The sequence below is a fragment of the Myripristis murdjan genome, chromosome 19, assembly GCF_902150065.1.
Source record: "Myripristis murdjan chromosome 19, fMyrMur1.1, whole genome shotgun sequence".
Taxonomy (NCBI): domain Eukaryota; kingdom Metazoa; phylum Chordata; class Actinopteri; order Holocentriformes; family Holocentridae; genus Myripristis; species Myripristis murdjan.
In genome coordinates this window covers 28,152,236-28,178,204 of record NC_043998.1, presented here as the reverse complement: position 1 = coordinate 28,178,204, position 25,969 = coordinate 28,152,236, and the positions used below count along the sequence as shown (strand labels likewise).

Here is a 25,969-nt window from a genome sequence, read left to right as displayed (position 1 = left end):
TGGCCGCTGTCTTCCTGTGCTGCTCTTGCTGCAGGTTTTGCTGAATGGATTTGGCCGATATCTGTTGGGTTTCTGTAAAGCTCCTTGTGAGAGTTTCAGTTATGATTTGACACCATACAAATAAAACAGATTTGAAATGTAACTGGATTGCTGTGGCACAACACCTGTCCCACCGCCTCACCTGCTTGGCCCTGCATGTGTTTGTACAGCTCAGCTGCCTGCTCTTTGCAATGGACATTCAGGTCTGTTCTCCTTCTTTGCAGGTAGTGAACGTCTTTGTTTAAGTTGCTTGCTAAGCGTTTTCCGTACTCAGTGAATCCCAGCACCTTCTCTGTGGAGCTGTTGTACAGCGCCAGCAGCCGGCCATTAAAGTGGTACTGGATCTTATACTGCACGTCGTACTGTGAGGCCTTCTCTATGAACTGGCATGTACTCATTATGTGGTAGTATTTCCCATCGGCAGACAATGCTGGAACAAACACACACAGAACAGAATAGCTGATTAACAACCAAACCTACAGAACATAAAGTGACAGGTAACCCCAAAACATCTTGACCTTGACAGCCTGAGCAGACGGTTCATGGCATCCAGTGTGTCCATCCAGCCAAGGCGAATTCACGGCGTGACACAACAAGCTCTGCACAGCTGGACTGGAGGATTTCTTCTCTGCAGATCCTCTCAGGCTCACTCAGGTTGGATAGGGAGCGTCCGTGGGCGGCCATGTTCAGGTCTCTGCAGAGATGTTGGACAGGGTTCAGGATCAGGGCTCTGGGACCTTCACAGAGTCCCTGAGCCTCTCCTGTATTGTCTTGGCTGTGAGCTCAGGGTCTCTGTCATGTTGGGAGGTGAACCTCCGGCCCAGTCTGAGGTCCTGAGCTGTGGAACAGCTTCTCACTGAGGACATCTCTGGACTTTGATCCATTCAGCTTCCCCTCAGCCCTGACCAGTCTCCCAGTCCCTGCTGCTGGAAAACACCAGTCTGATGCTGCCACCACCAGGCTGCACTGCTGGGATGGTACTGGGATGGTACTGGGATGGTACTGGGCAGGTGATGACAGAACGTTTGGAATTGAGGCCAAACAGTTGAGTCTTGGTTCCATCAGAGCAGAGGATCTGGTTTCTCCCAGTCTGAGAGTCCTTCAGCTACTTTTCTGCAAACTCCCAGCTTCCATGCTTCCATGAGTTTTGCTGTGAGGAGAGGCTTCCAGCCACTCTGCCATGAAGCCCAGATCAGTGGAGGGTTAGGGTTAGGGTTAGGGTTAGGGTTGACCTTCTGGAGCTTGGTCCCGTCTCCACACAGGATCTCTGGAGCTCAGTCACAGTGACCAGCAGGTTCTTGGTAACCTTTCTTACTGAGGCCCTTCTCCCACCATGGCTCAGTTTGGAAGAGTCCTGGTTGCGCCAAACTTCTTCCCTTTGAGAATCATGGAGGCTACTGAGCTCTTGGGAACCTTCAGTGCAGCAGAAAGTTTTTTGCAGCCTTCTTCAGATCTGTGCCTTGAAACAATCCTGTCTCTGAGTTCTGCAGGAAGTTCCTTTGACCTCTTGGCTTAGTTTTTGTGAGTTAGGAGGCCTTCTATAGAGAGCTGTGTGCCTTTCCAAATCATCTCTGATCAATTTAATTGACCACAGGTGGGCTCTGATCAAGGTGTAGAAACATCTCAACAATGGTCAAGAGAAATGGGAGGCACCTGAGCTACATTTCCAGTGTTGTTGCAAAGGATCCAAATACATCAATGTGATATTTCAGTTTTTCCTTTTTAATACATTTTTTTTTTTATTCTGTTTTCACTTTTTCATTATGGGGTACTGAGTGTAGGTTAATGAGAGATAAAATGAATTTAAATGATAGGAGCATCAGGCTGCAGCATAACAAAAATCTGAGTATTTTCTGAATGCTCTGTACGTTAGTGCACTTTTAAACAAACGTGACTGCAGTCACACAGGGTCAGAGTTAGTCCCTAGGAAAACTGGTTTTGCAGGGTGAAGCAGCAATAAAACAGAAGTACAGAAGTAGAAAACTGCAGTCACTGTCCTAACACAGTGTTACCGTGGTGACATGTCAGCATATGTGGACTATATGAAGAGGGTGTGTGTTCTCACCTGTTGCTGTCAAAGCTGGGAAGAGCAGGAGCAGACAGAGCACAGCGTCCATGTTCAGGCTTGCAGACACACCGATCAGCCAGTGTGATCGGTGTGTCCTCCTGTCGCTGGGAGGATGTGCTGGGAGTTTCCTCTGAGCCAGAGTTAACCCGTTTAATCCCAGATTTTTCCCTGCAAAATAAATGCATGCATTTCACTCCTTAGACCTTCCTAACAAGTAATATATATGATTTTTTTTTTTTTTCATTTCATGTTGGTTATGTTGGTGAAAATCTAGGATTTATACTCGGCAACAATTGTTGCCAGTGGGAAACAGTATAGTCTGAATTTAAACAAATTCTTCAATTTGACCTATTTACACACAGAAAATAAGAATAACACTAACATGTGTAATATATATATGTATTATAATATAAATATATTATAACTAGGCATGTTTACAAATGTGTTCAGAACTTTATTAGAAACATAAATATTCAATGGCAATGCATACTGAAGTGAACTTTCTATGCCTTCAATGGCAACAATGGAATTACTGTATTTCAGTCTCATAAAGCAGTTAAAAAAATGTAGAGCTAAGAGAATAATAAATAAATTCACACTGTGCCAGTAGCTTATGTTAACTTAACATTTACTGACCAGTAACATCATGGGCAAAAGATGAGTGAACAGTATTATTCAGCAAAAAATCAAATCAGTGCAGGTACATAATTAGTGTGCCACAAAAACAGTGCAAAAGGTGTAAGAAGGCAAAAGAAGGCACAGGTAAATATGAGGGACACAGGGCAGGAACACAACTCAATGAACAAAATCCATCAACACAGAGCCTGGCAGGCGGAAACATGAGAGTCCAGGAGTTCAACCAAAGTCCTTAAACAAAATGCAGAACCATGACAGATTCTGGGCTAAAATCAGCAGGATCTCCATGTTCCTAATGTCAGCTTAGAATCTGCTGAGGTGATCAGCTGCTGTCATAGTTCTGCTGCCCTGTCTTATAAAACACAATGATGGGCAAGAGCTGTACAGTTCCCAAATAAAAAAGAAAAAAGCTAAGTGCACCTTTTGTAAATGCATTGCACATTTTTCCATTTCTCAACACGTGAGTTATTTCTCAACACATGAAAGCAGTAAACCGAAGTGGCAGATTGTCTGACACAGAACTGGTTTTGCAGGGTGAAGCAGAGATAAAACAGAAGTGTAGAAAACTGCAGTTACTGTCCTAACACAGTGTTACTGTGGTGACATGTCAGCATATGTGGACTATATGAAGAGGGTGTGTGTTCTCACCTGTTGCTGTCAAAGCTGGGAAGAGCAGGAGCAGACAGAGCACAGCGTTCATGTTCAGGCTTGCAGTCACACCAATCAGGAACAGCCAGTCACCTGTCGCCAGGAGGAAGGGTGGGGAGTTTCCTCTGAGCTGAGGTAACTTGGACTTGCACTGAAATGCACTTCAGTGTCCAGGCATTTGAATTAAATGAATGACAGGTAGATGTTGTTGAGGTTCCTTCACACCCGGTTCACATTTCTTCTGGTCGGAAGCAGAAAAAAATAATTTTTTCCCCTTTTGTCAGAAAATCATCTACTCTCTTTCTCTGTGTTTTGAATAACTACAATAATGAGCCACCTGATTGGACTGTTACCTCACCTCTGATTGGACATGATCAGTGGAACCGCCTGGTGTTACTTCCTGCTTCCAGCTTTCTGTTACACTCCTCCTCTTCCTCCTCTTCACCTGCCCAGCAAGTTCTACTTTATTTAGAGCCAACATTCTTGTTTACAACAACAAACTGACTTCATCCTTATTCCCCGAAACCAACAGACCAAACCTTCACCTTCAGACAGGTGAGCAAAAAGTGAGACAATTTAAAAAACAACAGACTGAATGTAAAAGAAAATACATTAATAGGATATAAATAAGATTTAAAAATCTGCCCTGGCATGAAGTGAAGTCAGGACAGGTGTGATGTTAGGACAGGTGTGATATCCAGGTGTGATTCTGGCAGCAGAGACTATCCCTGCGTTCCAAATCGCATACTTATACTTTTTACTTTTAGTATGTACTGCAGCTGCCCTTACAAAGTATGTAGTTTAGTATGAAATATGCATGCATATGCATACTATTGGGACACACTACATACATCGTCCCTGAGCTCCGCCCCTCTCGCTCACTTCCTCCTCCGTCCGTAGCGGCAAATTTGAATGTTGTTGTCAAAATGCCGGTGCTGTTTCATACTGCGCTGTCCTCTGTCTGATTTATTATCTTCTGTCTTCCTGTCGCTTCTGCTGTCACTGAGCAAGTTTTGTGCGATATGTGTGTTTTGTTGTCGTCCGTATGTGGGCGTGGCCTGTACACGCAGTGCGACGTAACGTCCGCTGCACAAAGGATTGTGGGTCAGAATGGCCAGAGCAGCATGCTGAAATCCATACTGTGAAATCTGACCGGACGTAGTAGAACATCCTGGTACTCTTGGCATACTGCATCTGACACTGTGTATTGGGACACACTAAATCTTTTTTTCCCTACTAAATAGTATGATAGTATGAGTATTGGAACGCAGGGTATATTTCAAAACAGGGAACATATCAGATGTATGTTGTACTCACACATCAAACAAATCGTTATGTAATGTTGAATATTGCCTTTGGTGGAAACTTTATACTTTTTATTTATTCATGTTTCCCCTTATTATCTGTGTGTTAATGTTTAAATGTTAATATATAGAAGACAATGTCTTTTTTCCATGTGTGTTTGTTACTGAAACTGAAACTTTCAGCAAAGTTTAAGTCCTAAACAGAGGGTTGCATTTTGGACTACCTGGAGGCTCTTGGTACCAGAGGCAGGCAGAGCAGAGTAAACTCACGGACGGCGGCACAATGCCGGCTGCTGTGGGACGGCGTCTTGTTATCCTTCAGCGTGCTGGCAGGTATGGAGAGTCCAGTGAAATAAAGAGTGTGTGAAGGCTGCTGAGATACAGCCTTAACACAAGTTTGTCTAATGTGTAAAATTAATCCATCATTGTTTGGAATGTACCTGGAAAGACTGTCATCACCAAACTGTGGCACAGTTATACCGTCAATATCTGGGGAGGCAATATTAGGCCTCCACTCTGACTTCATACTGTGCTATAGACAAGTTTACGCGCCAAATCCTGGGGGGCGCCATTACCCTACAAAAATGCACTTTATTTCCGCCGGAAGTGGTTTGCGCAGCGTATGCCGGTGTAAACAAACTTCCATGCTAACGCAGCTTCGTCTGGACATGTAGCTCGCTGCTCGTGAGGTTTCAATTTTAATAATTATGTCCTTACAATGGGAACACGATTCAACCACCTTGACTGTTTGTGTGAAAATAAAAGTTTATGTAAATGTAAAAATGTAATCTCATTTCATTATTGCACTGAGCTACGATCATGAATGCTAGGCCTTATGTTCCTTAGTGTAACAGTTTCTTTTAACACAGTTCATCATTCATAGTAAGCTCATGCTGTACATTAATAACACTGGATGAATGAATTGCTTTGAGGAAACTAAACAAATGGCTTCAACAAGAAAGAGAACGTGTTTAATCCTAACAGGTATTAAACCGTAAAATACAGAAGCAGCCCACATAATTACATCACTATAAAAATATTCATATATAATATTAAAAACTACAATTCACACAGTATTTGTTGTGTTTATCTGTATTTAATGAACAACATGGCTGGGTGCTGATAGACAGGGACACAAGGCAAAATTCTAAACCTCACAAGGCTCTCTGATCAGTGGACTCTTCAGGTTAACTAGGCCAGCACACTACTGCACACGTCGTTCCCGAACCACTTTTTTTTTTTTTTTTTTTTTTTAAGTATCGATCTTTAATTTCCTTTCGTCGGCAGGACAGAGCTAGCTAGCTAAAAACCTATGTATGTCTGTGGCTAAAAACAAACCAGCACGCGAAAACGGAAATGGATTGCATCGATGGGAGGAGTTTAGGAAGTAGAGCGGAAACGGCTCATAAACTTGTCTATTGATTCACATATTTTGAAATAATCCGTGCTGTTTACATAGCCTACATAGATTATATCAGCAACACAGTGTATGCGGATATTCAGAATAATGACATTATATAAACAAAATGGCATTAACGTAGGTCTTTATACTCTTATTATCACTGACAGTTTAACAGTATAAAATGCTTGTAATGTAGGGCTGTATTGAAGGTAAGCTGATTTACAGGACTTTAACAAACACTATGGCTGTGCAGTCAGGCACAATGAGACACTCAAAGAATCCAATCCAACTGTGATTTATTACTTCTTCTCTTTAGTTTGGCAGATGCATCAGAGGATTGGAGGCTGACAACAATCAGTGCTGGTTTATCTAAACAAAACAGAACTATGTATTGTCAGAGCTGAACAAAAATGAGAACCCAAACGCACGACTCCAAACAAGAGTTCCAAAGAAAAGACTTTTAATAAGCAAAGTATCAACTAAAATTCACAATACAAAGTAACAACTGAAATTCACTATGATAACCAAGAACAAAAGTAGCAACGGATAACTCTTAACAAGGAATAACTAGAACAAAAAGGCAAGGCAAAAGTATCAAAGAAACAAGAGAACATAACTGACAAAACAAAGTAGCAACGGAAATACAAAACCTGACTTGAGACTTGACGTGACGTGACAAGGATGATGGACGTGACGTGACGAAGCAGGACCAAACAAGACGAAGCAGGATGAACTCGCACGGGACAAAGGGAAACACGGACTATATATACACACAAAGGTAATGGGGAACAGGTGGAAACAATCAGGGCGTGGCAGACAATCAGACTAGAGGGAAACACACAAGGGGAAGGGCAAGTGACCTGACACAAGAGGAGAGTGGGATTTCAAAATAAAACAGGAAGTCACGAGACAAGACACAAGAACAAAACCTAACAAAACAAAACATAATTTCTATAACATGACATGTATAAGCATACATGAAACTACATCCAACATAAATATCAATATCCATTACCTGAATTAAACAATACAATGCATACATCTAATCATTGTAATGCAACATAAACATTCCAGCTATTTAAATCACTTTAAGCATGGATATACTAACAAAGGACCTAACAAAGGAACTCAAAATGTCACGCAGACAAACAATTGCTGCCAGTGGAATGCAGGGATCAGCTGCAAGGAAGTGTTAAGAGGGCCCACACCTGTGTTCAGTCCAATTTATAATCTCTGATGCCTCAAACTCCTCCTACTTCCTGATCCTCCTATTCTCAGCTCCTCCTCTGTGCCTGCTCTTCACAACAAATAGCGTTTACTGGGGTTTATATTCAAACTAAAAAAAACAAATCCATGACACAACTTACAAGAAAAAAACTTTGAAACAAAAAACTAAAAAAATCTGAGATTTAAGTTGTAAATTTCTGAGAAAAAACTGATGCTGGTGAGAATATTGTCTTTCTGGGCTCAAACCACCAGGATTTCCTTCTGGCTGAAACCCACAGGAGGAGAAAACCTAGTTTTCACTGTTTTTTTCTCATAAATTTACAAGTTAAATCTTACAGTGGTACTAATGTCACTGTCAGGCTGCTGTCACTGTCATTGTCCTGCTCCACCGACAGACTGAGGAAATCATTCCTCCCCCACGCCATGCGGCTTTTTAACTCCACCTGGAGGAAATAACTCTTCTGTATGCACATTCTTCCTTCTACTCAGCACCTTAACTACCACCCCTGCTCAGAAAATTTGTTCACAGTTTTAGCGCCGTGACTTTTTTCATGTTCTCTGGGGAGAAAGTGTTTTTAACGCCCGTGACATCATCGATTTGCATAACAATGGCTGGCCGTTGGGTTCACATAGTATTTGGCTGGGAGCCATGTCTTCGGTAAGCCGCCGACCGGAGGTCAGAGGTCGGTTTTGGGGCTTTGAGGAAGAGGACGACTCCAACGGTCAGGCAGATGATTCCCAGAGTCACGCCGACGCCACACAGCACCACCGCAGCAGAACCGACTGGACGGGCTTTGAACACTGGAGGACAGGACACAAGACGATGACTTAACAAGCAGGAATTTCTTACCCTCCAGTCAGGAAAACTCAAACAGCACAGTCCAGATAAAAGCCAACAACAAACACGTTTCCTCTGTCTGTTCCAATCAGTGACAAACACGTCAACTTGTTTCTTGCTGGCATTTATTTTGACTTATTCAGTTCTGCCACAACCATCAGTGTGTTTGTCATCGCTGCTTGTCCAGCCTTCGTTCAAACTCACTCAGTATCAGTGTGATGGAGCTTCAGCAGAGACACAACCTGCTGCCAGCACACTGAGGGGGAATTTAAGGGGAAATTTGATGGGACAGTTAAGTGGGAAGTTAAGGGGGACTTATCAGGAGGACATTTAGCAAGCAGTTTGAGATGGGCCTGAGAAAAGGTGCAGACTTTTTCTTGCCCCTTTACTGACAGGGGCGGGGCAGTGGGTGTAGCCTATCAGAAAAATGCCCCTAACCTCTGAAGGGATTCACATGTCATCACAAAACTTTGGGCAGGTCTGTCCCGGGCCACAGGAGACCTGATTCACTCTCCAGCCCATACAGTCAAAAGGGGGCGTGGCTTAACATAAAAAGTTCTCACCCCACGTCCTGAAGGCGGGGCTGCTCAGGTTTTGGTGCTCCACCGTGCAGCCCAGCACAGCGCCGGTTTCCGGGCTGAATGACAGGCTGGCCAGCTGACTGAATGTCCCGTCCTCCTCGGGGGAGAGGTCGCTGAGAGCCACGCCCTCTATCAGCTTAACGCCGTCCCTGGTCCATGTGATGTTGATGGCGGGGGGGTAGAAGTGGCTGACGTAGCAGAACAGGGTGTTTGCCACCCCAAGCTTCGCCTCATGACGGGGGTAGATGACTGTCACTGGGGCTTTTAAAGGAAAAAGGATGATGTGGTTATGACATCATCAGCTCTCATATCAGGGAGAATATCAGAGAGCTCACGTCAGACAGGCGTTGCTGTTTTTAATGGAGAAATGGGTATAGCATTCATCAGCTAATGAAATCATAATCCATTTCCTGTCGAGGGTCAACTTGATGACCTGACTAATTGTTTCCATATTCATGTGATTTGGATAAAAGGTGGAACACCAACCATGATTTGCTCACCTTTGGCATCAGTGGGCCTGTGGTCCTCCATCACAGCTATGGGCAGGTATAACTTACACACGCTATTCCTTACATATCTGCCTTCATCGTACCAGTAAGACCACAAGTCTTCCATCACGGCCGGCATGGGTGCCGTCCAAACAACCCCTTTTTTCTCAAAGTCGATGCGCCCCACCTCGTCTCTGTCCCATTGGAAATGAACTTGGGCGACACCCGACTGGTAGCAGCCGCAGAACAACGAAGCCTCATGAATGGCTGTAGGAGGAACAAGGACACAATTATCACTTTCTGGAAAGGTAATTTTGTTGATGTCCAGGCTGATGTCCAGGCCTCTGCAGCTCTGGTCCCATCCACCACTGCTCTAAGTGGGGACCTGAGGGTCTCGTCTCAAAATGACATGCAAGAGACCAAGCAGTAAGGCAAGGAGCAAACAGAAGTTGTCAATGAAAAAAACGGGTTTCTATTTACAAACAAATTGACCTAACATACTGACATTACATGAGATTTGCATTACATAGTTGAGACCTTTTGCTCCACCAGGAACCAGGAGTTTGCTGAAACAATTTAACCCTTTGAAACCTGAGCAAATGCAGGAGCAGGCAGACAAACAGGCCGAGGAGAGCTAAAAATATTTAACAACTCAAAACACCAGGAACACTAGAAGCACAGGGAGCATGAGGAAAAATACATGGCAGGCATGACCAGGTCCCGGCAGGAGTCCAGTGGATAGCTGGAGCGCTGGGAAGCAGGTAGGTGATGCTCAGGCAGGTGGCCAGAGTGCAGAGAATCAGGGGTGCTTGGGCGGGCGGCGAGAATGTGAAGAAGCAGACACAGAGGGTGGAGGCACTCTTGATGTCAGTGATCAAGGTGGAACCTCTCTGGAAGGCAGCACCGTGGGTGGAGCCACACTGGAGGGCATGAAGTCAGGCAGCGGTGACTCTGGGATGTTGGGCAGTGGTAACAGCCAATGAACCGGTAGGGACCAGTGACACAGATGGTTGGAACTGCAGCACTACGGCTTTAGGAGGCTGGAATGACTGCAGCATGGGTCCTGGGACTACTACCCGGGCATGGGGAACGGGGACAGCCACTTGGTCTCAGGGAACAGGGACTGGGACAGCCACTCCGGCTCAGGGAACTTGGACCGGAGCTGCCACAACGGCAAAGGGAACTGGGGCTGCTACTTGGGCTTTCGGATCTGGGGCTGGGGCAACCACTTGGGCACTGGGACCTGGGTCTTGAGACACAACACTGGCTTTGGGTGCAGAGAATGAAGCTACAGCTGGGGGAACTGGAAACGCTTGGGCGACAGGAGTAACGACTGCAGCTCAAGCTCTGGGAACTGGGGTCGGAGCCCTAATGTGAGCTCAAGGAACTGGGGTTGTGTCAGCAATGTGAGTCTGGGTCTGCTGCTGCAGCACAGGAAACTCAGAGACTGGAGTCACTAGAGACACAGACAATGGGACTGCTTAAAGCTGAGACGGCGCAGCCACTGGAAACATAGAGAGTGGAGCCACTGGAGGTTTTGAAAGCAGAGCTGCTGTAGAGACAGTGACCACTGGTGGAGTGGAGGAAGCAGGGTCAGGAAGTGCTGGTTGAGCGGGAGCTGAGCAGGCTAAACCAGATACCAGGTGGTTTAGCAAGATCCCCTGTCACTTCAGGTGTGCCCCAGGGCTCTGTCCTGGGGCCCCTCCTCTTCATTATCTACCTCCTCCCACTCAGCAATATCTTCCGCAAATTTGGTATCCATTTTCACTGCTTCGCGGATGACACCCAGCTCTACCTGTCCAGTAAACCCGACTCCTCTCTCCCACCCTCCTCCCTCACCCACTGCCTCACAGAAATTAAATCTTGGTTCACCTCAAACTTCCTTAAACTCAGCAGTGGTAAAACAGAACTTCTCCTAGTCGGTACCAATGTAACAGGGTCAATCGTGCAGCAGGCAAATATATAACATTATGTACAGTAGTTATTGTTTGTTGTAATTATTACTGTTATAATTACCCAAAATCTGTGTACTGTTTTTTTACATTTATTTTATTTTTATTCATTTAGTACCTGATAGGTTGGGCCTCCGAGTCAGTTCATAGGGACCGGAACATAAATTTGTGTCTGTACCCTGACGATATTGTGTGGCACCGCCCCTATATATTGTGTTTTTCGCGCCCTTACCGCCCCTTTTGTTATTGATCTCCATGGAAGAGGTAAGCGGTCTTGTAGCTAGGAAGTTTATGTGAGTTAGCATCATTTGATTGTGTTTATATGTTTAATAGCTGGCTGTGAGGTGCTTGCTATGTGTTTTAACATGTTTATTAATCATTTAATTTTTAGGGGCGCAGTGTTTTGGGGGAGCTGACTGGAGGGAAATATTTTTTATATGCCTTTTGTCAGGTACGATATGTTCCATCCTTAATTTTGTGTCATTTTGCCTTGCCCTTTTGTTATTGATCTCCATGGGAGAGGGGCGCAGTGTTTTGAGGGAGCTGACTGGAGGGAAATATTTTTTATATGCCTTTTGTCAGGTGTGAAATAAACGGAGACTGCCTCCAAAGGTGTAATCGTCTCAGACCCTTCCTACAACGCAGAGTCGCATCCAACCGGTTACACCAAATCCACCTTATCCAAAGCTAACAATTTTTCCCTCACCAGTGACAGTTCCACAGTGTCCCCCTCCCCCCAGGTTAAGAGCCTGGGTGTCCTCCTCGACAGCTCACTGTCTTTCCACTCACACATCAAGACCATAACCCGCTCTGCCTATTTTCACCTACGCAACATTAATCGTCTCCGCCCATCTCTCACCCCTCACTCCACTGCCATCCTGGTTCACAGCCTCATCACCTCCCATATTGACTATTGTAACTCACTCCTTTTTGGTGCCCCTCACAAATCCCTCCATAAGCTTCAACTGGTCCAGAACTCAGCAGCCCGTATCATCTCTAGAACCCCCCCCCCCCCCCCCCCCCCCCCTTTCACCACATCACTCCTGTCCTTCAACAGGTTCACTGGCTCCTGGTCAAATTCAGAATCAACTTCAAAATCCTTCTGTATACTTTTAAGGCCATCGATACCCCCCGTTGTTTTATTGTACTTGTTTTATCTTTGTAAAGTGTCCTTTAGTGTCGAGAAAGGCGCTTATAAATAAAATGTATTATTATTATCCTGGAGATTCTGCTTAACCAGCTGGGGAAGGGGCTGGAACACAAGACTGGAAAACACAGAGGATTGGTTGATGGACAGAACAATCAGGGATCATCACACATGCCCCTTTTCCACCAAAAAGAACCTGGTGCTAGAGCCGGTGCTTAACTGGTGCCAACAAAGAACCGGTTTGCTTTTCCACCGGCCGAGAGCCAAGCGGAGCTGAGTCAGAGCCACGTCAATACGTCAGCATGAAATGTGATCACGTGGGTGCGCGAGACGCTTGCTCGGAATCACAGTAACCAACATGAATGAATGAATGAATGATACTTTATTAATCCTTTGCAGGAAATGACATTGTCACAGCAGCTTCATCACTTCAACACACATCAAACTGCACACTCATACAGTCCAGTGGCTGCAGCGTCTCTGTCTCTGTCTGCCCGTCCTGTCCTGAAGCCGGTGAGACTGATCAGTGAGTTGGGGATGATGTTCGTGAGCTACGTCTCAGTCCAGCATATAATGCTGCTTTCCCGTTTCTGGCCCCGGGTGGAGCAGGATCTGGATTTATTAGCCATGCAAATACTGCTTGTGTCTTTACAAGCCTACACTGCAATCCAGAGGCAAAAAACACAATTCTTGCCGGCTACCCGTCGTATTCGTGGCCGGAACGAATGACAGCTATGTTTAGTTATAAAACGGGTGCTTCCCATCCTTAAATGTGATTGGCTGAACCGCGTTCCATGCCGTTGTAAAATCAGTGTAACCCACAGCTTCTCATGGCTTATTGCTTAACTACGTTTATAGCGTTCGCTGTTCCCATTTGGGTCTGTAACCCCGCCCACCAATGACGTGGTGGGTCGCGTCATCGGTTCTTTCTCTGGCCCCTGTTTAGCCCCTGCTCGAAGTTGGTGCTTGCCTAGAACCAGTTTGGAACCAGTTTGGCCCGTGTTTGGGCAGTGGAAAAACAAAGAACTGGTGCTAAGTCAGGCACCGGCTCCGAACCAGCCCTGGAACCGCTTTGGTGGAAAAGGGGTAACAGAGTCAGGGCAGGTGTGGAGCTGGCCTAGGTAAACAAGACCGACTGAACAGGTGTGGAGGAGTGACAAGGGGAGTCACAGGACACAGACAGAGGAGCTGAGTGGCTACTGAGCAGCTGAAGACACAGGAGGCAGGGATAGCAAATTAGGTAACAAGACACAGGTGAAGACACAAGTGACGAGTGACACAGCAGGGCAAAGCAAGCATCAGGTAAACATGAGGGACACACAGAGCAGGAACAGGACTCAAAGAACAAAATCCATCAACACAGAGCCTGGCAGGCGGAAACACGAGAGTCCAGGAGTTCAATCAAAGTCCACAAACAAAATGCAGAACCATGACAGATTCTGGGCTAAAATCAGCAGGATCTCCATGTTCCTAATGTCAGCTTAGAATCTGCTGAGGTGATCAGCTGCCGTCGTAGTTCTGCTGCCCTGTCTTATAAAACACAATGATGGGCAAGAGCTGTACAGTTCCTAAATAAAAAAGAAAAAATCTAAGTGCACCTTTTTGTAAATGCAATGCACATTTTTCCATTTCTCATCGTGTGAGTTGTCTCTCAACACATGAAAGTAAACCGAAGCGTCTGACACAGAACTGGTTTTGCAGGGTGAAGCAGAGATAAAACAGAGGTGTAGAAAACAGCAGTCACTGTCCTAACACAGTGTTACTGTGGCAGCATGTCAGCATATGTGGACTATATGAAGAGGGTGTGTGTTCTCACCTGTTGCTGTCAAAGCTGGGAAGAGCAGGAGCAGACAGAGCACAGCGTCCATGTTCAGGCTTGCAGACACACTGACCGATCAGGAACAGCCTGTCACCTGCTGCTAGGAGGATGTGCTGGGAGTTTCCTCTGAGCAGAGTTAACCCGTTTAATCCCAGATTTTTCCCTGCAAAATAAATGCATGCGTTTCACTCCTTAGACCTTCCTAACAAGTAATATATATGATTTTTTTTTTCATTTCAAGTTGGTTATGTTGGTGAAAATCTAGGATTTATACTCGGCAACAGTTGTTGCTAGTGGGAAACAGCATAGTCTGAATTTACACACATTCTTCAATTTTACCTATTTACACACAGAGAAAATAATAATAACACTAACATGTGTTATATATATATATATATATATATATATATATATATATATATGTGTGTGTGTGTATTCTAATATAAATATATTATAATTAGGCATGTTTACAAATGTGTTCAGAACTTTAATAGAAACATAAAGATTCAATAGCAATGCATACTGAAGTGAACTTTCAGTGTCTTCAATGGCAACAATGGAATTACTGTATTTCGTCTCATAAAACAGTTAAAAAAAACAAACAAACAAACAAACCAAAAATCAACGTAGAGCTAAGAGAATAATAAATAAATTCACATTGTGGCAGTAGCTTATATTAACTTAACATTTACTGACCAGTAACATCATGGGCAAAAGATGAGTGAACAGTATTATTCAGCAAAAAATCAAATCAGTGCAGGTACGTAATTAGTGTGCCACAAAAACAGTGCAAAAGGTGTAAGAACAGTGCGTACTGCAGGATACTATTAGGAACTAAGCACAGCTCAAAGGCTTATTGGTTACATTTCACTCTCCATGAAAAATCTTGAAGCACTCAGTGTGGAGTGGTACATCACACTTGTCACATCCATACACAGTGTGGTTGTTGCACCGCCGGTGTGTTATGCTAGCGGTTGTTGCCGTGCTAACATTTATTCTTCTTGTGTTCAAAATATGCATGCAGGCATAAAAATCTCATTATATATCAGTAGTAGACCCTTTACAAAATATTTCAGTTCTCTGTGTTAATTAAGGTATTTTACTTACTTCCTCTAAGTCTGAGCCAGACATCTCACTGAGGAGGTGCAGGCGGGAAGTTAAGAGGCCTGGTCATGTGACCATTCACACTAGTTACATGTAATTGATACAATTTAGGGGAGACAACATATTTTTTCATTTTAAAACTTGTATTAGGCACCTAAAGCCAAAACAAGACTTTTAGAGCTTCCAGAAGGCAACAGTTATTGGGATTAAACGGGTTTATTAAAAAAATTGAATTTTTTTTCCTCAGCATATTTTTCCTCACACAGTGGCCCAAATACGCCGCCGTACCAGCACCGTGTTGAGAGGGTATTTTTCAAGTTCTTCCAAAGACCTCACATATGAAGATGAGTAGATGTTGCCAGCAGGGGGCAGCAATACACTGCAGCGACCAGTCAGGCACAGAGTAAAACCAGAAGAAGAAGAGGTCGAGGTCGCACAGGCTTTCAGTACTCTCCATAATTGCTGTATTAAGTAAAGCAGGTACCTGACACACACACACACACACACACACACACACACACACACACACACACACACACACCCCGCTGGGTTAGCAGCGGTCCGGGTCAGCCCCGCTACATTCCGCTCCCTGTTGTGTAAGAGAGAACATTGAACCAAAGTCAATACAAAACTGTGACAGTTTATCTTGGTCCTCCGTGTCGGCGGACACCGCGCGGACACACGGGGCCGCTGAGGGGCCTGTGCTGTCCCGCGGGGCCCGCTGACACACTCGGCATGTACCTGAAACACCTCACAGCTCTCACCTGGCTTCAGCTTCAACTTCTCCTAAAGTTTGTCAGCGCAGGACTCTGAGCCGTGTGTGTTTGGAGGACGGGTAAGAGGCAGGTGTCCCAGCCGGACATGTGCTGAGTCAGAGCTGCAGGCTGGACGATGATGGGCCGAAGTCACTGCGGGACATCCCCGATCAACTAAACGTGTCATACCGTGATGTGCGGTGTGTCTGTGTGGCCGGTAACCGAGCTGCGGTAACATGGCAGGTTTTTTCAGCGGAGGCTGGTACGAGCAGTGCGGGGCGTTCAGGGGCTGTGGGGTTTCCGTTTCTGCTGCAGCTTCAGCTTTTGCTCCATAGTTCCGTCAGGTTGATAATATCTGGTAGTTTGTGGTGGGAAAATCTCTGTCCAACACACGACATTCACAGCTGCTTCTGTTTGGAGGCAAAAGACGAGAAAAATACCAGAAACAAACAAACAAAGCGCCAGCAGACACACAATTGGTTTGGGAGCTTTAGGAGTGAAAGTCTCCATATTTACATTTACAAGAGACATTCCCGTGAAACACGTGAGTTCAAGCGCACTAAATAAATAAAAAAAAAAAAAAAAAAAAAAAATCAATAATCAATAAGTGAATAATAACCCAACATGGCCCCCTGCAGTTTAACAAGCTCATTGGAGAAAAGCTGCCCAATGCAACAACAACAACAACAACAACAACAATAATAATAATAATAATAATTTTAATAATAATAACATCAATAATAATAATAATGTAACTTACCACTGGGCCACAGATGAGAACCATGTAGACTCAACCATAAAATTTGCTCATACGTAACAGTATTATTATTATTATTATTATTATTATTATTATTATTATTAGTTTTCTGAACTTGTCAGACTGTGGTGGCTGGTGTGCTGTTTGTCTCTTCCTGCGTTCTCATCACATGTGCACGTTGATATTTTCTGTGAACGCACCAACAGTCGTTCCCACAATATCACTGATCAATAATCACGTTTTTGATCAAACATATTCTGATGTTTGTCATGATCACCCAGTCGAGGCTGAGTTTCCCTGATAATCTGACAGGATGTGAAGGCAGCATGAATCTGTCCAGCAGCGTGTCTCTGTTTCCTGTTACAGTCTGATCCGGTCCAGTCCAGTCCAGTCCAGTCCGGTCTGATCCGGTCCAGTCCAGTCCAGTCTGATCCGGTCCGGTCTGATCCGGTCCAGTCCAGTCCAGTCCAGTCTGATCCAGTCCAGTCCAGTCCAGTCCAGTTTGATCCGGTCCAGTCCAGTCCAGTCCAGTCCAGTCCAGTCCAGTCCGGTCTGATCCAGTCCAGTCAAGTCCAGTCCAGTCTGATCTGGTCCGGTCAGCCATGTTGAAGCAGCTCAGGATTCTGGTCTCTGGCAGGACGTGGTCGTCGTCGCTCCGGCACTGCTCAGGCTTCGTCTCCAGGATGAGGTTCCTCCACACGTTCCCCTACCTCCTAAACACACTGACTGATTGATTCATTGACTGATTGACTGATTGGTTGATTGATTGATTGACTGGTTGATTGATTGGTTGATTGATTGGTTGATTGGTTGATTGATTGGTTGATTGATTGGTTGGCTGTCAGGTTAGTGAACCAGCTGAAGCAGGACGATGCGGCGTGTGCTGCGGCGCTGCAGACCGGTTCCATCTTCCTGTTCCACAGACTGAACCCTCTGCTGCAGCGGATCCCAAACGGAACCTTCAGACCAGCCACGCTGCACAGCACAGGTACAGAACCACAGAACCACAGAACCAGAACCACAGGTACACAACCACAGAACCACAGGTACAGAACCACAGAACCATAGAACCAGAACCACAGGTACACAACCACAGAACCACAGGTAAATAACCACAGAACCACAAAACCAGAACCACAGGTACACAACCACAGAACCACAGGTAAATAACCACAGAACCACAAAACCAGAAACACAAGTACACTAGAGTACCTAGAACGACAGGTAAAGAACCACAGAACCAGAGACACAGAACCACAGGTACAAAACCACAGAACCCCAGGTACAGAACCACAGAACCACAGAACTAGAACCACAGGTACAGAACCACAGAACCACAGGTAAATAACTACAGAACCACAAAACCAAAAACACAAGTACAGAACCCTAGAACGACAGGTAAAGAACCACAGAACCAGAGACACAGAACCACAGGTACAGAGCCACACAACCAAAACCACAGGTATAGAACCCCAGAACCAGAAACCTAGAACCACAGGTACAAAACCACAGAACCAGAACCAGAACTGCAGGTACAGAATCAGAGAACCAGAACCACAGAATCACAGGTGCAGAGCCACAGAACCAGAGGTAGAACCACGAGCACAGAACCAGAGGAAGCACATCCAGTAGAACCTCCTGTCTGAATGTCACTTTGTTCCCTGTTGCTTTCAGAGACAAATATTCTATAGTGTGTGTGTGTGTGTGTGCGTGCGTGCGTGCGTGCGTGTGTGTGTGTGTGCGCGTGTGTGTGTGTGTGTGTGTGTGTGTGTGTGTGCGTGTGTGTGTGTGTGCGTGTGTGTGTGTGCGTGTGTGTGTGTGTGTGCGTGTGCGTGTGTGTGTGCGTGTGTGTGTGCGTGTGTGTGTGTGTGTGTGTGCGTGTGTGTGTGTGTGCGTGTGTGTGTGTGTGTGCGCGTGCGTATGTGCGTGTGTGTGCGTGTGTGTATGTGTGTGTGTGCGTGTGTGCGTGTGTGTGTGTGTGTGCGTGTGTGCGTGTGTGCGTGTGTGCGTGTGTGTGTGTGTGTGTGTGTGCTGCAGAGGTGCAGGCTGTCCTGCAGAGGCTGGGTGCAGAAGGGTCCCTCCTGCAGGACTCGGTTCTGATTGGCTGCAGTGAGCAGAACCAGGCTCAGTTCTGTCTGGACGTGGGTAAGAACACACACTCACACACACACACACACACACAGATTAAACTGCTACGTGTTAGCCACGCCCCCTTCTGGCCACATGTTGGGTTCCACCAGGAGAACCTGATGCTTCAGATGCTCCTTTCTGTCCTGTTCCCCAACACGTCTGCTCAGCTGAGTGTGTGTGTGTGTGTGTGTGTGTGTGTGTGTGTGTGTGTGGTCTGGTTTCCCTCCACTCAGGCTCCTCATTGCTTGCACCACACCACAGAGCAGGTCACTGAAACCCTGTCACATATCTTGAATGGCTGCCATGCTTACAGAGGAATGTACATAGCACGTCCTGATAGAATAGTGAATCTTATTTTAAAGGACATATCACAATACTTCACAGTTTCAGTGAAAATGTACACACACACACGTGTCAATGCATCCATGTTCCACCTCTGTAATGACCAACACAGCCTCTCACAGCTGTCTGCTAACACTCCAGATGTTGTTATTGTTGATGAGGAGTCCAGAGAAGAGTCCCTATTAGAGCAATCACCTTTGATTCAAGCCTAGAGGAGGCCTTTATGACGAAGGTCATAAAATACCAACCGCTGATAAATCCCATCTCAGAGCTCGGCTTCAGGTGCAGGCTACTCGTTTTTATTTTTGGCAGCCTGGGACCTGTCCACAGGTTGGCTGTCAGAGGTCTGTGTCTACTTGGGATGCCCAGGAAGAAAGCTAAAAGGCTCTCCAAGTGCTGCTCTGTGTCTGTGATTATTGGCAGCCGCCATGGCAGAGACGCTGTTACCTGTCCCACTGTTACCTGTCCTACTGTTACCTGTCCCGCTGTTACCTGTACCGCTGTTACCTGTACTGCTGTTACCTGTACTGCTGTTACCTGTACCGCTGTTACCTGTCCCGCTGTTACCTGTACCGCTGTTACCTGTCCCGCTGTTACCTGTCCCGCTGTTACCTGTCCCGCTGTTACCTGTCCCGCTGTTACCTGTACCGCTGTTACCTGTACTGCTGTTACCTGTACCGCTGTTACCTGTCCCGCTGTTACCTGTCCCGCTGTTACCTGTCCCGCTGTTACCTGTCCCGCTGTTACCTGTACTGCTGTTACCTGTCCCGCTGTTACCTGTCCTGCTGTTACCTGTACCGCTGTTACCTGTCCCGCTGTTACCTGTCCCGCTGTTACCTGTCCCGCTGTTACCTGTACTGCTGTTACCTGTCCCGCTGTTACCTGTCCCGCTGTTACCTGTACTGCTGTTACCTGTACTGCTGTTACCTGTCCCACTGTTACCTGTACTGCTGTTACCTGTACTGCTGTTACCTGTACTGCTGCTACCTGTCCCACTGTTACCTGTCCCTCTGTTACCTGTCCCACTGTTACCTGTCCCGCTGTTACCTGTACTGCTGTTACCTGTACTGCTGTTACCTGTACTGCTGTTACCTGTACTGCTGCTACCTGTCCCACTGTTACCTGTCCCACTGTTACCTGTCCTGCTGTTACCTGTCCCGCTGTTACCTGTACTGCTGTTACCTGTCCTGCTGTTACCTGTCCTGCTGTTACCTGTCCCGCTGTTACCTGTCCCGCTGTTACCTGTACTGCTGTTACCTGTACTGCTGTTACCTGTCCTGCTGTTACCTGTACTGCTGTTACCTGTCCCGCTGTTACCTGTACTGCTGTTACCTGTACTGCTGTTACCTGTCCTGCTGTTACCTGTCCTGCTGTTACCTGTACCCGTGACTGATCTGCTTTGTAGACAAAAGACACTGTCCATCATGTGCCTGTGTATCTTAAGTCTGTGCCCTCAGTGTTTATGTCCCTGCATATATTGTTACTAAGGTGGGCGTAAATAAATGGTTAAATGTGTGTGTGTGTGTGTGTGTGTGTGTGTGTGTGTGTGTGTGTGTGTTGCAGGGCAGCTGGACCAGGCCGCAGTAGAGGAAGTGTGTGATGGGAAATTCATTGCCCTGAGGAAAGCTTTCTTTCTTCTGACAGGAGCAGAGGCGCCTCTAGTGGCCAAGGTGGGTATTACACCACCACTGTGTGTGTGTGTGTGTGTGTGTGTGTGTGTGTGTGTGTCTGTGTGTTCAGGTGTGTTGGTGATGTGTTCGGGTGTGCTCAGGTGTGTTGGTGATGTGTTCAGGTGTGTTGGTGATGTGCTCAGGTGTGTTGGTGATGTGTTCAGGTGTGCTCAGGTGTGTTGGTGATGTGTTCAGGTGTGCTCAGGTGTGTTGGTGATGTGCTCAGGTGTGTTGGTGATGTGCTCAGGTGTGTTGGTGATGTGTTCAGGTGTGCTCAGGTGTGTTGGTGATGTGTTCGGGTGTGCTCAGGTGTGTTGGTGATGTGTTCAGGTGTGCTCAGGTGTGTTGGTGATGTGTTCAGGTGTGCTCAGGTGTGTTGATGATGTGTTCAGGTGTGTTGGTGATGTGCTCAGGTGTGTTGGTGATGTGTTCAGGTGTGCTCAGGTGTGTTGGTGATGTGTTCAGGTGTGTTGGTGATGTGTTCAGGTGTGCTCAGGTGTGTTGGTGATGTGTTCAGGTGTGCTCAGGTGTGTTGGTGATGTGTTCAGGTGTGTTGGTGATGTGTTCAGGTGTGCTCAGGTGTGTTGGTGATGTGTTCAGGTGTGCTCAGGTGTGTTTTGTCCTGCAGGCTCAGGCTCTGCTGCGTTGGCATCAGACCAACGGGTTTTGCAGTGCGACCGGTCAGCCGACACAACGCAACCAATCAGGAAGCCAGAGAGTCTGCAGCAGCAGCGGCATCGTGTACTACCCCACGGTAACACACACACACACACACACACACACACACACACACACACACACACAGCATGACCTCTGACCTCCATGTGGAGGGAGACAGACACAGAGGGTCACATGATCATTATTATTATTGTTTTCTCATTAGATAACTTTATTGATCTTTATTGAAATTAAAACGTCGCAGCAGCCAGAGTCATGTCAGCTGATCAATACTTTCTGTTATCAATGTTCATATCAATATGATCATTACTGATGGTTCCCCTGGTTCTCCTGGTTCCCCTGGTTCCCCTGGTGGTCCTGGTTCTCCTGGTGGTCCTGGTTCTCCTGGTGGTCCTGGTTCCCCTGGTTCTCCTGGTTCCCCTGGTGGTCCTGGTGGTCCTGGTTCCCCTGGTTCTCCTGGTTCCCCTGGTTCTCCTGGTTCTCCTGGTTCCCCTGGTGGTCCTGGTTCCCCTGGTTCCCCTGGTTCCCCTGGTGGTCCTGGTTTTCCTGGTGTTCCTGGTTCTCCTGGTGGTCCTGGTTCTCCTGGTGGTCCTGGTTCCCCTGTCCTGGTTCTCCTGGTGGTCCTGGTTCCCCTGGTGGTCCTGGTTCTCCTGGTTCCCCTGGTGGTCCTGATTTTCCTGGTGTTCCTGGTGTTCCTGGTTCTCCTGGTGGTCCTGGTTCTCCTGGTGGTCCTGGTTCCCCTGTCCTGGTTCTCCTGGTGGTCCTGGTTCCCCTGGTGGTCCTGGTTCTCCTGGTGGTCCTGGTTCCCCTGGTGGTCCTGATTTTCCTGGTGTTCCTGGTTCTCCTGGTTCCCCTGGTGGTCCTGGTTCTCCTGGTTCTCCTGGTGGTCCTGGTTCCCCTGGTGGTCCTGGTTCTCCTGGTTCCCCTGGTGGTCCTGGTTCCCCTGGTGGTCCTGGTTCTCCTGGTTCCCCTGGTGGTCCTGATTTTCCTGGTGTTCCTGGTGTTCCTGGTTCTCCTGGTTCTCCTGGTGGTCCTGGTTCTCCTGGTTCCCCTGGTTCTCCTGGTTCTCCTGATGTTCCTGGTGGTCCTGGTTCTCCTGGTTCCCCTGGTTCTCCTGGTTCCCCTCGTGGTCCTGGTTCCCCTGGTGGTCCTGGTTCCCCTGGTTCCCCTGGTGGTCCTGGTTCTCCTGGTGGTCCTGGTTCCCTTGGTTCCCTTGGTGGTCCTGGTTCCCCTGGTTCTCCTGGTTCCCCTGGTTCCCCTGGTTCTCCTGGTTCTCCTGCAGATGTCCCCGGTGGTGATCGTCCTGGTGTCTGATGGGAAGCGCTGTTTACTGGGCAGACAGTCGTCGTTCCCAAAGGGAATGTACAGCGCTCTGGCCGGCTTCTGTGACATGGGTCAGTCTGTCTGTCTGTCTGTCTGTCTGTCTACCTGTCTGTCTGTCTACCTGTCAGTCTGTCTACCTGTCTGTCTGTCTACCTGTCTGTTAGTCTACCTGTCTGTGTGTTCACCTGTCAGGCTACCTGTCTGTGTGTTCACCTGTCTGTCTACCTGTCTGTGTGTTCACCTGTCAGGCTACCTGTCTGTGTGTTCACCTGTCAGGCTACCTGTCTGTGTGTTCACCTGTCTGTCTACCTGTCTGTGTGTTCACCTGTCTGTCTACCTGTCTGTGTGTTCACCTGTCTGTCAGGCTACCTGTCTGTGTGGTTACCTGTCAGGCTACCTGTCTGTGTGGTTACCTGTCTGTCTACCTGTCTGTCAGCCTTTATCTTGTGAAATTCAGCAGGAGTTCGAGTCTCTTGGTCTCTCATATTTCATATCTGAACCTCCTGCCTGTTGTTTACTTGGCTTACATTGTTTGTTTATGTGATGTAAGAATTCCTCCACAGTGACACCCCGGCTGTGTGTGTGTGTGTATGTGTGTGTGTGTGTGCGTGCTGTTGCAGGGGAGACCCTGGAGGAGGCGCTGTGCAGGGAGGTGGCGGAGGAGGCGGGGCTTCAGGTGCACAGCATCTCGTACAGCGGCTCTCAGCACTGGCCCTTCCCACACAGCTCCTTCATGCTGGGCTGCCACGCTGCTGTGAGGCCAGAGCACAGCCAGGTGACACACACACACACACACACACACACACTCAGAGACACACACACACACACACACAGACACACACACACACACACACACACACAGACACACACACACACATGCTCTCACACACACACACACACACACGCTCTCTCACACACACACACACACACACACACACACACACACACACACAGACACACACACACACATGCTCTCACACACACACACACACACACACACACACGCTCTCACACACACACACACACACACACACACACACACACACACACACACACACACACACTCAGAGACACACACACACACACTCACACACAGAGACAGACACACACACACATACACACACACCAGAGTACATGAGCGGTTCGGAGCGGAAGAAATAGTCGCACCAAACTCACGCAGTAACGGCAATTCGCTCGCACCGCCCCGCTCCAACCACCCCTGCGGCCCGCACCTCGCACCGAATCGCTCACCCCAATTCCTCTAAACACCGCTCCACTCCACTCCACTCCGCTCCGCTCAAATTACTATCAATGATGATTCTGGGTTACAGTACAACAGGCTAACCCATAGCTAACTTAGCCCGCCCACACAAGCTGCACAACAACATAAAACAAGTGACGTCTACGTTAACGTTAGCTAACGTTACCATGGTTACAATAAGGCTAACAGTTACCGGTATTCCAACAAGACAACGTTAGCATGACAACACATAACTTACCTGTTCCGCAGGTGAATCTGTGATGTGTCTGTGATCTGTGCTCTGCGAGGTCCCCGCCTCGGTGCTGACAAACAAAAGTCTAACTAATAATCCAGTCCAGTCCACTGCTAATAAAACAAACCTGGACTCAGTCATCGAGCTCCAGCGCTCATGAGAGAAGTCCTGAATCACCCAACTTATTAGCTAGCTTAGCTCGGACTACCGGTAGCAGTACAGCTGATGCCTGTTTCACGAAGCAAGCTCAGTTTTCCCTGGATCTCTCAGACCGAACCGGCTACACTAATGGAGATCATGGTGATTGGGGATAACCGGTATCACGACGCTGGTTATCAACTCGCTCAGACGATCCAGGTTTGCCTCATCAAGAGCCGTGAACGCGCACGTATAAGGGGTGGAGTCTGAGGCAGCTGACCAATCACAAACATGAACAACAAGGAAAAACACAGCGTGTTTCACGGCGGATGAGCAGCGTGTTGTACTGGAAGAGTATGAGGAGGGAAAGCAGGGGTAATTCACCACTCGCTCCGCACCGGAGCGATGGAACGGCAATAAAGAAACCCGCACCACCGCACCGCGTTAAATAACGACGCACCGCTCCTCACTCGCTCCAGCTCCGCACCGCTCATGTACTCTGACACACACACACATGCACGCACTTAAGCGCACACACACACACACACACACACACAGACAGACACAGACACACACACACACAGACAGACACAGACACACACACACACACAGACACACACACACACACTCACTCACACACACACACACACACACACACACACACACACACAGACAGACACACACACACACAGACACACACACACACACACACATTGAAAATTTCCAGAACATATAAAACTTCCAAACTTCATTTCAAAATGTTTCTCTCCCGTTTGATTTCATTTCAGTTTGTTCAGTTTCAGTTTCTGTTTGTGCAGATGTTTGTGTGTTTGTGCAGATGTTTGTGTGTTTGTGCAGATGTTTGTGTGTTTGTGCAGATGTTTGTGTGTTTGTGCAGATGTTTGTGTTTACCTGTTTGATAAAGAAAACAATAACCCATCAGAATCAGAAACACTTTATTGATCCGGAGGGGAAACTGGGTGCAGCTGCTGAAAATCTCAAGACAAGAATTAAATATAGAAACAGAAAGAAATAAGAAATTCACACTAATGTGAATCCACTCAACATGAGTAAACACACAAAGAGAAAACGACCCCATGGACAAAGTTTCTGAGTGACGTGTGTGTAACGTGTGTGTGACGTGTGTGTAACATGTGTGTGACGTGTGTGTAACGTGTGTGACGTGTGTGTGACGTGTGTGTGACGTGTGTGTGGTGTTGCAGCTGAGCGTGGATCACTCGGAGCTGGAGGACGCCCGCTGGTTCAGCCTGCAGGAGGTCAGCGCCGCCCTGAGGCTGCAGGCCCCGCCCCCCCGCGGAGCCCCGCCCCCCCTCTGGCTGCCGCCCAAACACGCCGTGGCCCACCGGCTCATCAGGGAGTGGGCGGAGCGACAGAGCGACTGAACCCCGACAGGCAGGGGGCGCCGTCCC

General features: G+C 47.2%; 3 protein-coding genes across 7 annotated transcripts in view; 1 reads left to right on the top strand and 2 right to left on the bottom strand.

The window, feature by feature from the left end:
• LOC115377567 (class II histocompatibility antigen, M beta 1 chain-like) overlaps positions 1–16,730 on the bottom strand; it is a 27,092-nt gene extending 10,362 nt beyond the window's left edge. For 3 of the 4 annotated variants that reach the window (XM_030077381.1, XM_030077380.1, XM_030077382.1), the window contains exons 1-4: positions 16,706–16,730; positions 3,392–3,711; positions 2,105–2,275; positions 182–469 (exon numbers count right to left, since the gene is read on the bottom strand). In XM_030077381.1, coding sequence (XP_029933241.1) covers positions 182–469; positions 2,105–2,275; positions 3,392–3,443 — 511 coding nt within the window. In that variant the 5' untranslated portion in view covers positions 3,444–3,711; positions 16,706–16,730. The remainder of the gene's footprint in view (positions 1–181; positions 470–2,104; positions 2,276–3,391; positions 3,712–16,705) is intronic. The other variant, XM_030077383.1, reaches the window with a different exon arrangement.
• On the bottom strand, positions 7,007–14,284 carry LOC115377571 (RLA class II histocompatibility antigen, DP alpha-1 chain-like). Its single transcript, XM_030077389.1, has 4 exons — positions 14,147–14,284; positions 9,244–9,498; positions 8,726–9,004; positions 7,007–8,125 (listed from the first exon to the last, which is right to left on the bottom strand). The coding sequence occupies exons 1-4, from the start codon at positions 14,196–14,198 to the stop codon at positions 7,950–7,952; spliced, it is 762 nt and encodes a 253-aa protein (XP_029933249.1). The 5' UTR covers positions 14,199–14,284; the 3' UTR covers positions 7,007–7,949.
• nudt13 (nudix (nucleoside diphosphate linked moiety X)-type motif 13) overlaps positions 15,875–25,969 on the top strand; it is a 10,303-nt gene continuing 208 nt past the window's right edge. The window contains exons 1-10 of one of the 2 annotated variants that reach the window (XM_030077379.1): positions 15,875–16,088; positions 17,237–17,325; positions 17,356–17,453; positions 17,611–17,753; positions 18,803–18,910; positions 20,801–20,907; positions 21,536–21,661; positions 22,868–22,979; positions 23,529–23,683; positions 25,763–25,969. The exon at positions 25,763–25,969 is cut by the window's right edge and continues 208 nt beyond it. In XM_030077379.1, the coding sequence (XP_029933239.1) occupies positions 17,368–17,453; positions 17,611–17,753; positions 18,803–18,910; positions 20,801–20,907; positions 21,536–21,661; positions 22,868–22,979; positions 23,529–23,683; positions 25,763–25,942 (1,017 nt within the window). In that variant the 5' untranslated portion in view covers positions 15,875–16,088; positions 17,237–17,325; positions 17,356–17,367 and the 3' untranslated portion in view covers positions 25,943–25,969. Of the gene's footprint in view, positions 16,089–17,236; positions 17,454–17,610; positions 17,754–18,802; positions 18,911–20,800; positions 20,908–21,535; positions 21,662–22,867; positions 22,980–23,528; positions 23,684–25,762 lie in introns of both variants that reach the window. The other variant, XM_030077378.1, reaches the window with a different exon arrangement.